Source organism: Mytilus trossulus, unplaced genomic scaffold, assembly GCF_036588685.1.
Source record: "Mytilus trossulus isolate FHL-02 unplaced genomic scaffold, PNRI_Mtr1.1.1.hap1 h1tg000265l__unscaffolded, whole genome shotgun sequence".
Lineage (NCBI taxonomy): Eukaryota > Metazoa > Mollusca > Bivalvia > Mytilida > Mytilidae > Mytilus > Mytilus trossulus.
Window position 1 is genome coordinate 934,649 of NW_026963323.1, and position 17,243 is coordinate 951,891.

The following is a 17,243-nucleotide window of genomic DNA, read 5'->3' on the forward strand; positions in this document are numbered from 1 at the left end:
AATGATTGCCACTTTATTTGAACTTAAAACAAAAGAGGTGTGCCTTCAGGGGTGTCGGAAAATACGCGAAGTACTAACATTACGTTATGGTAACGTTGTTACCATAACGCTATACTGTGTGACGTTATATTATATGCATTAGCTATCACAACGATTAAACGTATAGAAAACACAACGCATGATTTACTTAGATTATTCAACATTTAATGGTGCCGTAACCTTTGGATATATATGGATTCAAAGCTGAAGTCAGTTCGTGCTGGACACAAAGGAGCCGTCACGAAGCTACTGGTGAAATTCGACGAGTTAAAGTCAAAAACAGACACAGAAGTTGACGAAGTGAAAGCCCTTGATGATGCCGTCACGCAGAAACAGAAAACATTAATTGACCTGAATAACAGACTTTTGGAACAGACATCGGAGGAAAATCTGGAGCAGGAAATCACCGACTCAGATGAGTATATGTACGAACTTGATTGTAAAATTAGACAAATTCGGAAATTTATTAAGTCCTTTGAAACAAGTACTATAATTTCGCATGATATTGTTGGTCCTTCAACGAGCAGACTTAACCCAGACGCATATAATTTCACACCCGAAGCTAGAGTTGATATGAACACATGTGCAATAGATTCTATCAACCAACAGTATTCAATGCACGCCCCTGCAGTTCATACCCGTCCGTCAGAGAATGTCATGTTTCAAGTCCCGTCAGAACCGAGATCTTCAAAATCTAATTACCATAGGCTTCCAAAGTTAGACTTACCCTATTTTAATGGAGATATTCTCAAGTGGCAGACATTTTGGGATTGTTTCGAGTCATCCATACACTTCAACGACACATTAACTTCAATCCAAAAGTTTAATTATCTGAAAGCCCAGCTAGAGGGAAGCGCCGCGCAAACAGTAGAGGGATTCGCTTTGACAAATAGTAACTACGAAACCGCAGTCAACCTTCTCAGAGATCGGTTCGGACAACCTAGCAAACTGATACATGCTTACATGAAAGCACTCATGAATTTACCCGCACCGACAAATGATGCTTTTAGTTTAAGGTCTTACGGAGACAGATTAGAATCATACGTACGAGGATTAGAGTCACTTGGTCAAACATCAGAGATGTATGGTTCGCTTTTGGTACCTGTAGTTTTGGACAAGTTACCGATTGACGTAAGAAAATCTATTGCAAGAGAACACGGGAGAGATAATTTGATGTTGCAAAATCTACGAAAATCAATAACTAAAGAGATTGAAATACTTGAGGCAGGACAGGGAGTCATGGAACCGGACAGATTGCACACCACAGCATTTTTCACAGGTGCAAAACCAAGATCACACAATAAAGGTAAATTAACTGACACACGGAAGAAGGTAAATACGCATACATGTATTTTTTGTTCAGGTCAGCACTATCCAACGGAGTGCTCTGAAGTAACAGACGCAAACGCTAGAAATCAAATAGTAAAACAGAAACAACTATGTTTTAACTGTTTAGGGTCACACCGGGTGGCCGCATGTAAGTCTACAAAACGGTGTAAAAATTGTAATGGAATGCATCATACAAGCATATGTAAAGGGAAAGAGGTCATTACAGATACGAAGCAGGAGCCGAAAATACAGCAGACAGCTATCAACGTGGTTGAAACATCAGACACAACTAGTGTATTGCATGCATCACAAGTAAGTCCCGACATTCTCCTAAAAACAGCAACTGCACCAGTTATATATAACGACGTAAAAACAGAATGTAACATCTTATTTGACGAAGGAGCGCAACGTTCCTTTATCACTCAGAAATTAGCCGATAAACTTGAAATTAAAACAACGGGGAAAGTCAGCATTCAACTGTCTGCGTTCGGAGATTTATCTCAGAAAGTTCGTAACTTGGAAACTGCAACAATACAATTACAGACCGACACGGGAGAAAATGTGCGTATAAACACACTCATTGTGCCGGAAATTGCCGTCCCGATTCATAACAGTATTTCACATACTACAAAGAGCTTGCCACATTTGAGAGGACTTAAACTTGCACATTCTGTACACAGTGGAGAGCGTTTTGAGATCGACCTACTAATAGGCGCGGATTATTACTGGGAAATTATTGAGGACAAAATCATAAGAGGAAAAGGACCCACCGCTGTACAGTCAAAGATAGGATATCTGTTATCAGGACCAACTATTGGAAATATCAGCCATCATTCAAGATCTACAGTTCTTTTAAACGTCATTTCATCCCATCAATTGGAGGAGACAGAGATTGAAAAGTTTTGGACACTTGAGTCAATAGGAATCAATACATGTGAAAACAAGGAGAACACCAACTATTTACAGACATACCAGAACACAGCTATTGATTACGAGAATGGAAAATACACAGCAAAGTTGCCTTGGAAAGTTGACCACCCAGATTTGCCTTCAAATATGGCCATTGCTAAAGGTAGGACCGAGAATATAATTAGACGTCTAAACCGGGAACCGCACTTGCTACAAAAATACAGTGAAATAATCAATGAACAAGAAAAGAGAGGATTTATAGAGAGGGTTCCAGATACGGAAGATGATAACAACAATCATATGATTCACTACATTCCTCACCATCCTGTTAAAAAAGATTCCGAGACTACCCCTATTCGTATAGTGTACGACTGTAGTTGTAAACCACAGCAAGATTTAGCCAGCTTAAATGATTGCTTAATGTCAACACCACCAAATCTAAATGACTTGACGAAAATATTAATGCGATTCAGAATCGGAAAATATGGTATCAGTACAGATATTGAAAAGGCATTTTTACAGATAGGACTTGACAAGAAGGATCGTGACGCTACACGTTTCTTTTGGCTAGCTGACCCCGACGACCCACGTGGCAATCTTACAACTTACAGGTTTAAATCGATATTGTTTGGCGCAACATGCTCACCATTTATTTTAAATGCCACTCTACTTAAGCACTTGGACGAAAATGAAAATAGTATAACACAAACGATGAAAAGGGACTTATATGTAGACAATATTCTGTCAAGCGTTGAGACTTATGACGAAGCCATTGCATATTTTAAGGATGCGAGAAATGTCATGTCAAAGGGAGGATTCAATTTGTGATCTTGGAGCTCAAACTGCAGTGATTTAACTGAAATTGCAAAAAACGAAAATTTAGCCGAAAAGAACATAACGGTAAAAATACTAGGAATGATATGGAACACTGAAAAAGATACAATTTCTTTTCATAAAGTTAATGTAACGGATATTAAGGAACCAAACATAACAAAACGTGAAATACTGAGTCAATCATCTCGAATCTACGATCCTATGGGATTACTTTCGCCAGTGTCCGTTAGGGCCAAAATCTTAATGCAAGACCTCTGGAAAGACAAACTTGAGTGGGATGAACCACTACCGTTAAACGTACAACAACAGTGGATGGAATTAGCTAGAGACTTAGAATTTTCAACAAACACAGAGTTACCGAGACAGATTTTAACTAAGAGTACAGATGAACCAAAACAGTTACATGTTTTCGTTGATGCCAGCCAGAAAGCCTACGGATCAGCTGTTTATATTACAAATGGACAGCAGTCAACATTAGTATTTGCTAAGAGCCGTGTTGCACCTATAAAGACGTTGACATTACCACAATTAGAACTAATGGCCGCTGTGATAGGAGCTAGAATTGCAACACACGTAAAATCGGCTTTATCAATAAACAAAGTCACGTATTGGTCGGACAGTCAAATAGTTTTACACTGGTTAACAACGACTAAACATTTGAAAAAATTCCTTCACAACAGAATTACAGAAATTAAATCTTTAACACAGGATTCAGAGTGGAAATATTGTCCAACGAATGACAACCCTGCAGACCTATTGACAAGAGGAATCAGCGCTTCACAACTAGCAGATGCTAAACTGTGGTTTAATGGACCGGAATGGATCAATTGTTCAAAATCTTGGCCGCAGTGGACACCTAACACATGCATTCTTTTAACGAATATAGATCAAGAGGAGAACGTTTCAAATACAATTGAAGGGAATAATACACATGGCATTCATTGCATACTGGATATTATGAGATACAGTACATTAACAAAGATACTACGTGTTAGTTCGTGGATTTACCGATTCATAGCGAATTGCCGCAAATCACGCTCACAGAGAATACAGAGCAAATTCATCACATGCGAGGAACTACAAGCTGCAACAGAAAAATGGATAATAAGTGCTCAGAGGATTTCATTTGATAAAGAAATCAGGACTTTGAAGTCGCAATCGAACACACCCAATACTTTAATTCGACAATTACGACTATATATAGACGAGAAAGAAATTATTCGTTGCCGCGGGAGAATTCATAATGCTCCAATTAGTGAAAATTCAAGATTTCCGTGTTTATTACCAAATAATTATCATTTCACTGAATTGCTTATATCGGAAGTTCATAAGAATTTAAAACATTCAGGAGTATTAGCCACAGTCACCGAGATTCGCCAAAATTATTGGATACCTAAAATACGTCAACAAGTGAAAAAAGTTCTTCGTAAATGCGTCACTTGTCGTAAAGTAACCGGAAAACCGTACAGTGCGCCAGATCCTCCACCTCTACCAAAGACAAGATTAATGGAAGCACCACCGTTTACCGTCACAGGTGTTGATTTTACTGGAGCGTTATATGTTAAAGACAATAACGGACAAGGGAGCAAAGTATTCATATGCTTATTTACATGTGCGTCAACGCGCGCAGTGCATTTAGAGGTCGTCACAGATCTTAAAGAAAGATCTTTTTTACAAGCGTTCAGAAGATTTACGAGCCGCAAGTCTTTGCCGAGAGTGATGATATCTGACAATGCGTCAACATACATGGCCGCATCCGAGACTTTAGAGAGACTAACCAAATCTGAAACCTTAAATGATGCGTTATCCGTCTGTGGAACGACTTGGAAATTCATAATAAAACGAGCTCCCTGGTATGGTGGTTGGTGGGAGCGCTTAATAGGACTAACAAAAATGTGCTTACGAAAAGTTCTTGGAAGATCGTACATTACATTGGAGGATTTACAAACAATAGTCACCGAAATTGAAGCCGTGTTGAACGATCGGCCTTTAACGTATGTGTCCACCGACATCGAGGATCAGGAACCTTTGACACCATCGCACCTGCTTTATGGGAGAAGGATTACAATATGATAGGGGACGTTTAATCTATACCTATAAAATGCATCGGATCGGAGGTATAGTAACTGTGAACCCTAAACACAGTGCCAAGCTTAACTTCACCATACGTATATATCATGAATAGTATCCAACTACTTCCTGTAATTGACTTTTAGGTCAATTTAAGTTTGTCCCGTTCAATAGTTTGTCCCGTGCATAATTATGTCATATTGCATGCAACTTTAAAATACTAGAATACAGCTTAATTGTATACTTACTGTTTAGACTTGACGTGTATTTTCTGTCTTTTATAACAACTTTCTTCTTAAGACACCAAAAATGTGGTTCAAACTAGAATTTCAATGCCTTTGATTGATACCTTTTCTGAAACTGTTGACAGTAATCTGCTAAATGATAAAATACAAAATGAGTTTCTTTCGCAAATTTATAGGAAGGACACGACTAATTCATGGTCCCATTGCTTTCTATGTTAAATTCCTCCGTTCAAACCCTACCCCTGAAGGCACACCTCTTTTGTTTTAAGTTCAAATAAAGTGGCAATCATTGCATTTCAAAGCAACACTTTAAGCTGCTGCTTAATTTGATGAAAAGCTACAACTCTATCTAGCTACTGAGAAGTGATACAATGTTTATATATAAGCACCACATAGACAGTAACAAGAAAGGCTGCTAACCTGTGAACTTTTAGACGGCAGCAATTTCAATATTTAGACTTATTATGTTTTGACTTCTGAGCCTCCTCACTCTCAGTTCGTACAAGTTATAGCAGATACTAGTATGTGATACGTATGCTAGGGGACGTTTAATCTATACCTATAAAATGCATCGGATCGGAGGTATAGTAACTGTGAACCCTAAACACAGTGCCAAGCTTAACTTCACCATACGTATATATCATGAATAGTATCCAACTACTTCCTGTAATTGACTTTTAGGTCAATTTAAGTTTGTCCCGTTCAATAGTTTGTCCCGTGCATAATTATGTCATATTGCATGCAACTTTAAAATACTAGAATACAGCTTAATTGTATACTTACTGTTTAGACTTGACGTGTATTTTCTGTCTTTTATAACAACTTTCTTCTTAAGACACCAAAAATGTGGTTCAAACTAGAATTTCAATGCCTTTGATTGATACCTTTTCTGAAACTGTTGACAGTAATCTGCTAAATGATAAAATACAAAATGAGTTTCTTTCGCAAATTTATAGGAAGGACACGACTAATTCATGGTCCCATTGCTTTCTATGTTAAATTCCTCCGTTCAAACCCTACCCCTGAAGGCACACCTCTTTTGTTTTAAGTTCAAATAAAGTGGCAATCATTGCATTTCAAAGCAACACTTTAAGCTGCTGCTTAATTTGATGAAAAGCTACAACTCTATCTAGCTACTGAGAAGTGATACAATGTTTATATATAAGCACCACATAGACAGTAACAAGAAAGGCTGCTAACCTGTGAACTTTTAGACGGCAGCAATTTCAATATTTAGACTTATTATGTTTTGACTTCTGAGCCTCCTCACTCTCAGTTCGTACAAGTTATAGCAGATACTAGTATGTGATACGTATGATAGGGGACGTTTAATCTATACCTATAAAATGCATCGGATCGGAGGTATAGTAACTGTGAACCCTAAACACAGTGCCAAGCTTAACTTCACCATACGTATATATCATGAATAGTATCCAACTACTTCCTGTAATTGACTTTTAGGTCAATTTAAGTTTGTCCCGTTCAATAGTTTGTCCCGTGCATAATTATGTCATATTGCATGCAACTTTAAAATACTAGAATACAGCTTAATTGTATACTTACTGTTTAGACTTGACGTGTATTTTCTGTCTTTTATAACAACTTTCTTCTTAAGACACCAAAAATGTGGTTCAAACTAGAATTTCAATGCCTTTGATTGATACCTTTTCTGAAACTGTTGACAGTAATCTGCTAAATGATAAAATACAAAATGAGTTTCTTTCGCAAATTTATAGGAAGGACACGACTAATTCATGGTCCCATTGCTTTCTATGTTAAATTCCTCCGTTCAAACCCTACCCCTGAAGGCACACCTCTTTTGTTTTAAGTTCAAATAAAGTGGCAATCATTGCATTTCAAAGCAACACTTTAAGCTGCTGCTTAATTTGATGAAAAGCTACAACTCTATCTAGCTACTGAGAAGTGATACAATGTTTATATATAAGCACCACATAGACAGTAACAAGAAAGGCTGCTAACCTGTGAACTTTTAGACGGCAGCAATTTCAATATTTAGACTTATTATGTTTTGACTTCTGAGCCTCCTCACTCTCAGTTCGTACAAGTTATAGCAGATACTAGTATGTGATACGTATGATAGGGGACGTTTAATCTATACCTATAAAATGCATCGGATCGGAGGTATAGTAACTGTGAACCCTAAACACAGTGCCAAGCTTAACTTCACCATACGTATATATCATGAATAGTATCCAACTACTTCCTGTAATTGACTTTTAGGTCAATTTAAGTTTGTCCCGTTCAATAGTTTGTCCCGTGCATAATTATGTCATATTGCATGCAACTTTAAAATACTAGAATACAGCTTAATTGTATACTTACTGTTTAGACTTGACGTGTATTTTCTGTCTTTTATAACAACTTTCTTCTTAAGACACCAAAAATGTGGTTCAAACTAGAATTTCAATGCCTTTGATTGATACCTTTTCTGAAACTGTTGACAGTAATCTGCTAAATGATAAAATACAAAATGAGTTTCTTTCGCAAATTTATAGGAAGGACACGACTAATTCATGGTCCCATTGCTTTCTATGTTAAATTCCTCCGTTCAAACCCTACCCCTGAAGGCACACCTCTTTTGTTTTAAGTTCAAATAAAGTGGCAATCATTGCATTTCAAAGCAACACTTTAAGCTGCTGCTTAATTTGATGAAAAGCTACAACTCTATCTAGCTACTGAGAAGTGATACAATGTTTATATATAAGCACCACATAGACAGTAACAAGAAAGGCTGCTAACCTGTGAACTTTTAGACGGCAGCAATTTCAATATTTAGACTTATTATGTTTTGACTTCTGAGCCTCCTCACTCTCAGTTCGTACAAGTTATAGCAGATACTAGTATGTGATACGTATGATAGGGGACGTTTAATCTATACCTATAAAATGCATCGGATCGGAGGTATAGTAACTGTGAACCCTAAACACAGTGCCAAGCTTAACTTCACCATACGTATATATCATGAATAGTATCCAACTACTTCCTGTAATTGACTTTTAGGTCAATTTAAGTTTGTCCCGTTCAATAGTTTGTCCCGTGCATAATTATGTCATATTGCATGCAACTTTAAAATACTAGAATACAGCTTAATTGTATACTTACTGTTTAGACTTGACGTGTATTTTCTGTCTTTTATAACAACTTTCTTCTTAAGACACCAAAAATGTGGTTCAAACTAGAATTTCAATGCCTTTGATTGATACCTTTTCTGAAACTGTTGACAGTAATCTGCTAAATGATAAAATACAAAATGAGTTTCTTTCGCAAATTTATAGGAAGGACACGACTAATTCATGGTCCCATTGCTTTCTATGTTAAATTCCTCCGTTCAAACCCTACCCCTGAAGGCACACCTCTTTTGTTTTAAGTTCAAATAAAGTGGCAATCATTGCATTTCAAAGCAACACTTTAAGCTGCTGCTTAATTTGATGAAAAGCTACAACTCTATCTAGCTACTGAGAAGTGATACAATGTTTATATATAAGCACCACATAGACAGTAACAAGAAAGGCTGATAACCTGTGAACTTTTAGACGGCAGCAATTTCAATATTTAGACTTATTATGTTTTGACTTCTGAGCCTCCTCACTCTCAGTTCGTACAAGTTATAGCAGATACTAGTATGTGATACGTATGATAGGGGACGTTTAATCTATACCTATAAAATGCATCGGATCGGAGGTATAGTAACTGTGAACCCTAAACACAGTGCCAAGCTTAACTTCACCATACGTATATATCATGAATAGTATCCAACTACTTCCTGTAATTGACTTTTAGGTCAATTTAAGTTTGTCCCGTTCAATAGTTTGTCCCGTGCATAATTATGTCATATTGCATGCAACTTTAAAATACTAGAATACAGCTTAATTGTATACTTACTGTTTAGACTTGACGTGTATTTTCTGTCTTTTATAACTACTTTCTTCTTAAGACACCAAAAATGTGGTTCAAACTAGAATTTCAATGCCTTTGATTGATACCTTTTCTGAAACTGTTGACAGTAATCTGCTAAATGATAAAATACAAAATGAGTTTCTTTCGCAAATTTATAGGAAGGACACGACTAATTCATGGTCCCATTGCTTTCTATGTTAAATTCCTCCGTTCAAACCCTACCCCTGAAGGCACACCTCTTTTGTTTTAAGTTCAAATAAAGTGGCAATCATTGCATTTCAAAGCAACACTTTAAGCTGCTGCTTAATTTGATGAAAAGCTACAACTCTATCTAGCTACTGAGAAGTGATACAATGTTTATATATAAGCACCACATAGACAGTAACAAGAAAGGCTGCTAACCTGTGAACTTTTAGACGGCAGCAATTTCAATATTTAGACTTATTATGTTTTGACTTCTGAGCCTCCTCACTCTCAGTTCGTACAAGTTATAGCAGATACTAGTATGTGATACGTATGATAGGGGACGTTTAATCTATACCTATAAAATGCATCGGATCGGAGGTATAGTAACTGTGAACCCTAAACACAGTGCCAAGCTTAACTTCACCATACGTATATATCATGAATAGTATCCAACTACTTCCTGTAATTGACTTTTAGGTCAATTTAAGTTTGTCCCGTTCAATAGTTTGTCCCGTGCATAATTATGTCATATTGCATGCAACTTTAAAATACTAGAATACAGCTTAATTGTATACTTACTGTTTAGACTTGACGTGTATTTTCTGTCTTTTATAACTACTTTCTTCTTAAGACACCAAAAATGTGGTTCAAACTAGAATTTCAATGCCTTTGATTGATACCTTTTCTGAAACTGTTGACAGTAATCTGCTAAATGATAAAATACAAAATGAGTTTCTTTCGCAAATTTATAGGAAGGACACGACTAATTCATGGTCCCATTGCTTTCTATGTTAAATTCCTCCGTTCAAACCCTACCCCTGAAGGCACACCTCTTTTGTTTTAAGTTCAAATAAAGTGGCAATCATTGCATTTCAAAGCAACACTTTAAGCTGCTGCTTAATTTGATGAAAAGCTACAACTCTATCTAGCTACTGAGAAGTGATACAATGTTTATATATAAGCACCACATAGACAGTAACAAGAAAGGCTGCTAACCTGTGAACTTTTAGACGGCAGCAATTTCAATATTTAGACTTATTATGTTTTGACTTCTGAGCCTCCTCACTCTCAGTTCGTACAAGTTATAGCAGATACTAGTATGTGATACGTATGATAGGGGACGTTTAATCTATACCTATAAAATGCATCGGATCGGAGGTATAGTAACTGTGAACCCTAAACACAGTGCCAAGCTTAACTTCACCATACGTATATATCATGAATAGTATCCAACTACTTCCTGTAATTGACTTTTAGGTCAATTTAAGTTTGTCCCGTTCAATAGTTTGTCCCGTGCATAATTATGTCATATTGCATGCAACTTTAAAATACTAGAATACAGCTTAATTGTATACTTACTGTTTAGACTTGACGTGTATTTTCTGTCTTTTATAACTACTTTCTTCTTAAGACACCAAAAATGTGGTTCAAACTAGAATTTCAATGCCTTTGATTGATACCTTTTCTGAAACTGTTGACAGTAATCTGCTAAATGATAAAATACAAAATGAGTTTTTTTCGCAAATTTATAGGAAGGACACGACTAATTCATGGTCCCATTGCTTTCTATGTTAAATTCCTCCGTTCAAACCATACCCCTGAAGGCACACCTCTTTTGTTTTAAGTTCAAATAAAGTGGCAATCATTGCATTTCAAAGCAACACTTTAAGCTGCTGCTTAATTTGATGAAAAGCTACAACTCTATCTAGCTACTGAGAAGTGATACAATGTTTATATATAAGCACCACATAGACAGTAACAAGAAAGGCTGCTAACCTGTGAACTTTTAGACGGCAGCAATTTCAATATTTAGACTTATTATGTTTTGACTTCTGAGCCTCCTCACTCTCAGTTCGTACAAGTTATAGCAGATACTAGTATGTGATACGTATGATAGGGGACGTTTAATCTATACCTATAAAATGCATCGGATCGGAGGTATAGTAACTGTGAACCCTAAACACAGTGCCAAGCTTAACTTCACCATACGTATATATCATGAATAGTATCCAACTACTTCCTGTAATTGACTTTTAGGTCAATTTAAGTTTGTCCCGTTCAATAGTTTGTCCCGTGCATAATTATGTCATATTGCATGCAACTTTAAAATACTAGAATACAGCTTAATTGTATACTTACTGTTTAGACTTGACGTGTATTTTCTGTCTTTTATAACTACTTTCTTCTTAAGACACCAAAAATGTGGTTCAAACTAGAATTTCAATGCCTTTGATTGATACCTTTTCTGAAACTGTTGACAGTAATCTGCTAAATGATAAAATACAAAATGAGTTTCTTTCGCAAATTTATAGGAAGGACACGACTAATTCATGGTCCCATTGCTTTCTATGTTAAATTCCTCCGTTCAAACCCTACCCCTGAAGGCACACCTTTTGTTTTAAGTTCAAATAAAGTGGCAATCATTGCATTTCAAAGCAACACTTTAAGCTGCTGCTTAATTTGATGTCTAACTACTACATTGTATCTAACTACTGAGAAGTGATACAATGTTTATATATAAGCACCACATAGACAGTAACAAGAAAGGCTGCTAACCTGTGAACTTTTAGACGGCAGCAATTTCAATATTTAGACTTATTATGTTTTGACTTCTGAGCCTCCTCACTCTCAGTTCGTACAAGTTATAGCAGATACTAGTATGTGATACGTATGCTAGGGGACGTTTAATCTATACCTATAAAATGCATCGGATCGGAGGTATAGTAACTGTGAACCCTAAACACAGTGCCAAGCTTAACTTCACCATACGTATATATCATGAATAGTATCCAACTACTTCCTGTAATTGACTTTTAGGTCAATTTAAGTTTGTCCCGTTCAATAGTTTGTCCCGTGCATAATTATGTCATATTGCATGCAACTTTAAAATACTAGAATACAGCTTAATTGTATACTTACTGTTTAGACTTGACGTGTATTTTCTGTCTTTTATAACTACTTTCTTCTTAAGACACCAAAAATGTGGTTCAAACTAGAATTTCAATGCCTTTGATTGATACCTTTTCTGAAACTGTTGACAGTAATCTGCTAAATGATAAAATACAAAATGAGTTTTTTTCGCAAATTTATAGGAAGGACACGACTAATTCATGGTCCCATTGCTTTCTATGTTAAATTTCTCCGTTCAAACCCTACCCCTGAAGGCACACCTCTTTTGTTTTAAGTTCAAATAAAGTGGCAATCATTGCATTTCAAAGCAACACTTTAAGCTGCTGCTTAATTTGATGAAAAGCTACAACTCTATCTAGCTACTGAGAAGTGATACAATGTTTATATATAAGCACCACATAGACAGTAACAAGAAAGGCTGCTAACCTGTGAACTTTTAGACGGCAGCAATTTCAATATTTAGACTTATTATGTTTTGACTTCTGAGCCTCCTCACTCTCAGTTCGTACAAGTTATAGCAGATACTAGTATGTGATACGTATGATAGGGGACGTTTAATCTATACCTATAAAATGCATCGGATCGGAGGTATAGTAACTGTGAACCCTAAACACAGTGCCAAGCTTAACTTCACCATACGTATATATCATGAATAGTATCCAACTACTTCCTGTAATTGACTTTTAGGTCAATTTAAGTTTGTCCCGTTCAATAGTTTGTCCCGTGCATAATTATGTCATATTGCATGCAACTTTAAAATACTAGAATACAGCTTAATTGTATACTTACTGTTTAGACTTGACGTGTATTTTCTGTCTTTTATAACTACTTTCTTCTTAAGACACCAAAAATGTGGTTCAAACTAGAATTTCAATGCATTTGATTGATACCTTTTCTGAAACTGTTGACAGTAATCTGCTAAATGATAAAATACAAAATGAGTTTCTTTCGCAAATTTATAGGAAGGACACGACTAATTCATGGTCCCATTGCTTTCTATGTTAAATTCCTCCGTTCAAACCCTACCCCTGAAGGCACACCTTTTGTTTTAAGTTCAAATAAAGTGGCAATCATTGCATTTCAAAGCAACACTTTAAGCTGCTGCTTAATTTGATGAAAAGCTACAACTATCTAACTACTGAGAAGTGATACAATGTTTATATATAAGCACCACATAGACAGTAACAAGAAAGGCTGCTAACCTGTGAACTTTTAGACGGCAGCAATTTCAATATTTAGACTTATTATGTTTTGACTTCTGAGCCTCCTCACTCTCAGTTCGTACAAGTTATAGCAGATACTAGTATGTGATACGTATGATAGGGGACGTTTAATCTATACCTATAAAATGCATCGGATCGGAGGTATAGTAACTGTGAACCCTAAACACAGTGCCAAGCTTAACTTCACCATACGTATATATCATGAATAGTATCCAACTTCTTCCTGTAATTGACTTTTAGGTCAATTTAAGTTTGTCCCGTTCAATAGTTTGTCCCGTGCATAATTATGTCATATTGCATGCAACTTTAAAATACTAAAATACAGCTTAATTGTATACTTACTGTTTAGACTTGACGTGTATTTTCTGTCTTTTATAACTACTTTCTTCTTAAGACACCAAAAATGTGGTTCAAACTAGAATTTCAATGCCTTTGATTGATACCTTTTCTGAAACTGTTGACAGTAATCTGCTAAATGATAAAATACAAAATGAGTTTCTTTCGCAAATTTATAGGAAGGACACGACTAATTCATGGTCCCATTGCTTTCTATGTTAAATTCCTCCGTTCAAACCCTACCCCTGAAGGCACACCTCTTTTGTTTTAAGTTCAAATAAAGTGGCAATCATTGCATTTCAAAGCAACACTTTAAGCTGCTGCTTAATTTGATGAAAAGCTACAACTCTATCTAGCTACTGAGAAGTGATACAATGTTTATATATAAGCACCACATAGACAGTAACAAGAAAGGCTGCTAACCTGTGAACTTTTAGACGGCAGCAATTTCAATATTTAGACTTATTATGTTTTGACTTCTGAGCCTCCTCACTCTCAGTTCGTACAAGTTATAGCAGATACTAGTATGTGATACGTATGATAGGGGACGTTTAATCTATACCTATAAAATGCATCGGATCGGAGGTATAGTAACTGTGAACCCTAAACACAGTGCCAAGCTTAACTTCACCATACGTATATATCATGAATAGTATCCAACTACTTCCTGTAATTGACTTTTAGGTCAATTTAAGTTTGTCCCGTTCAATAGTTTGTCCCGTGCATAATTATGTCATATTGCATGCAACTTTAAAATACTAGAATACAGCTTAATTGTATACTTACTGTTTAGACTTGACGTGTATTTTCTGTCTTTTATAACAACTTTCTTCTTAAGACACCAAAAATGTGGTTCAAACTAGAATTTCAATGCCTTTGATTGATACCTTTTCTGAAACTGTTGACAGTAATCTGCTAAATGATAAAATACAAAATGAGTTTCTTTCGCAAATTTATAGGAAGGACACGACTAATTCATGGTCCCATTGCTTTCTATGTTAAATTCCTCCGTTCAAACCCTACCCCTGAAGGCACACCTCTTTTGTTTTAAGTTCAAATAAAGTGGCAATCATTGCATTTCAAAGCAACACTTTAAGCTGCTGCTTAATTTGATGAAAAGCTACAACTCTATCTAGCTACTGAGAAGTGATACAATGTTTATATATAAGCACCACATAGACAGTAACAAGAAAGGCTGCTAACCTGTGAACTTTTAGACGGCAGCAATTTCAATATTTAGACTTATTATGTTTTGACTTCTGAGCCTCCTCACTCTCAGTTCGTACAAGTTATAGCAGATACTAGTATGTGATACGTATGATAGGGGACGTTTAATCTATACCTATAAAATGCATCGGATCGGAGGTATAGTAACTGTGAACCCTAAACACAGTGCCAAGCTTAACTTCACCATACGTATATATCATGAATAGTATCCAACTACTTCCTGTAATTGACTTTTAGGTCAATTTAAGTTTGTCCCGTTCAATAGTTTGTCCCGTGCATAATTATGTCATATTGCATGCAACTTTAAAATACTAGAATACAGCTTAATTGTATACTTACTGTTTAGACTTGACGTGTATTTTCTGTCTTTTATAACAACTTTCTTCTTAAGACACCAAAAATGTGGTTCAAACTAGAATTTCAATGCCTTTGATTGATACCTTTTCTGAAACTGTTGACAGTAATCTGCTAAATGATAAAATACAAAATGAGTTTCTTTCGCAAATTTATAGGAAGGACACGACTAATTCATGGTCCCATTGCTTTCTATGTTAAATTCCTCCGTTCAAACCCTACCCCTGAAGGCACACCTCTTTTGTTTTAAGTTCAAATAAAGTGGCAATCATTGCATTTCAAAGCAACACTTTAAGCTGCTGCTTAATTTGATGAAAAGCTACAACTCTATCTAGCTACTGAGAAGTGATACAATGTTTATATATAAGCACCACATAGACAGTAACAAGAAAGGCTGCTAACCTGTGAACTTTTAGACGGCAGCAATTTCAATATTTAGACTTATTATGTTTTGACTTCTGAGCCTCCTCACTCTCAGTTCGTACAAGTTATAGCAGATACTAGTATGTGATACGTATGATAGGGGACGTTTAATCTATACCTATAAAATGCATCGGATCGGAGGTATAGTAACTGTGAACCCTAAACACAGTGCCAAGCTTAACTTCACCATACGTATATATCATGAATAGTATCCAACTACTTCCTGTAATTGACTTTTAGGTCAATTTAAGTTTGTCCCGTTCAATAGTTTGTCCCGTGCATAATTATGTCATATTGCATGCAACTTTAAAATACTAGAATACAGCTTAATTGTATACTTACTGTTTAGACTTGACGTGTATTTTCTGTCTTTTATAACTACTTTCTTCTTAAGACACCAAAAATGTGGTTCAAACTAGAATTTCAATGCCTTTGATTGATACCTTTTCTGAAACTGTTGACAGTAATCTGCTAAATGATAAAATACAAAATGAGTTTCTTTCGCAAATTTATAGGAAGGACACGACTAATTCATGGTCCCATTGCTTTCTATGTTAAATTCCTCCGTTCAAACCCTACCCCTGAAGGCACACCTCTTTTGTTTTAAGTTCAAATAAAGTGGCAATCATTGCATTTCAAAGCAACACTTTAAGCTGCTGCTTAATTTGATGAAAAGCTACAACTCTATCTAGCTACTGAGAAGTGATACAATGTTTATATATAAGCACCACATAGACAGTAACAAGAAAGGCTGCTAACCTGTGAACTTTTAGACGGCAGCAATTTCAATATTTAGACTTATTATGTTTTGACTTCTGAGCCTCCTCACTCTCAGTTCGTACAAGTTATAGCAGATACTAGTATGTGATACGTATGATAGGGGACGTTTAATCTATACCTATAAAATGCATCGGATCGGAGGTATAGTAACTGTGAACCCTAAACACAGTGCCAAGCTTAACTTCACCATACGTATATATCATGAATAGTATCCAACTACTTCCTGTAATTGACTTTTAGGTCAATTTAAGTTTGTCCCGTTCAATAGTTTGTCCCGTGCATAATTATGTCATATTGCATGCAACTTTAAAATACTAGAATACAGCTTAATTGTATACTTACTGTTTAGACTTGACGTGTATTTTCTGTCTTTTATAACTACTTTCTTCTTAAGACACCAAAAATGTGGTTCAAACTAGAATTTCAATGCCTTTGATTGATACCTTTTCTGAAACTGTTG

At 36.0% G+C, this 17,243-nt stretch overlaps 2 protein-coding genes across 2 annotated transcripts; both read left to right on the top strand.

The window, feature by feature from the left end:
* The first annotated feature begins 231 nt into the window (after nucleotides 1-231).
* Nucleotides 232-3,105, top strand: LOC134701754 (uncharacterized). Its single transcript, XM_063562889.1, has one exon. The coding sequence runs from the start codon at nucleotides 232-234 to the stop codon at nucleotides 3,103-3,105; it is 2,874 nt and encodes a 957-aa protein (XP_063418959.1).
* An 87-nt stretch (nucleotides 3,106-3,192) lies between these two features.
* Nucleotides 3,193-5,184, top strand: LOC134701755 (uncharacterized). The gene has a single exon (XM_063562890.1). The coding sequence runs from the start codon at nucleotides 3,193-3,195 to the stop codon at nucleotides 5,182-5,184; it is 1,992 nt and encodes a 663-aa protein (XP_063418960.1).
* Nucleotides 5,185-17,243: the final 12,059 nt, after the last annotated feature.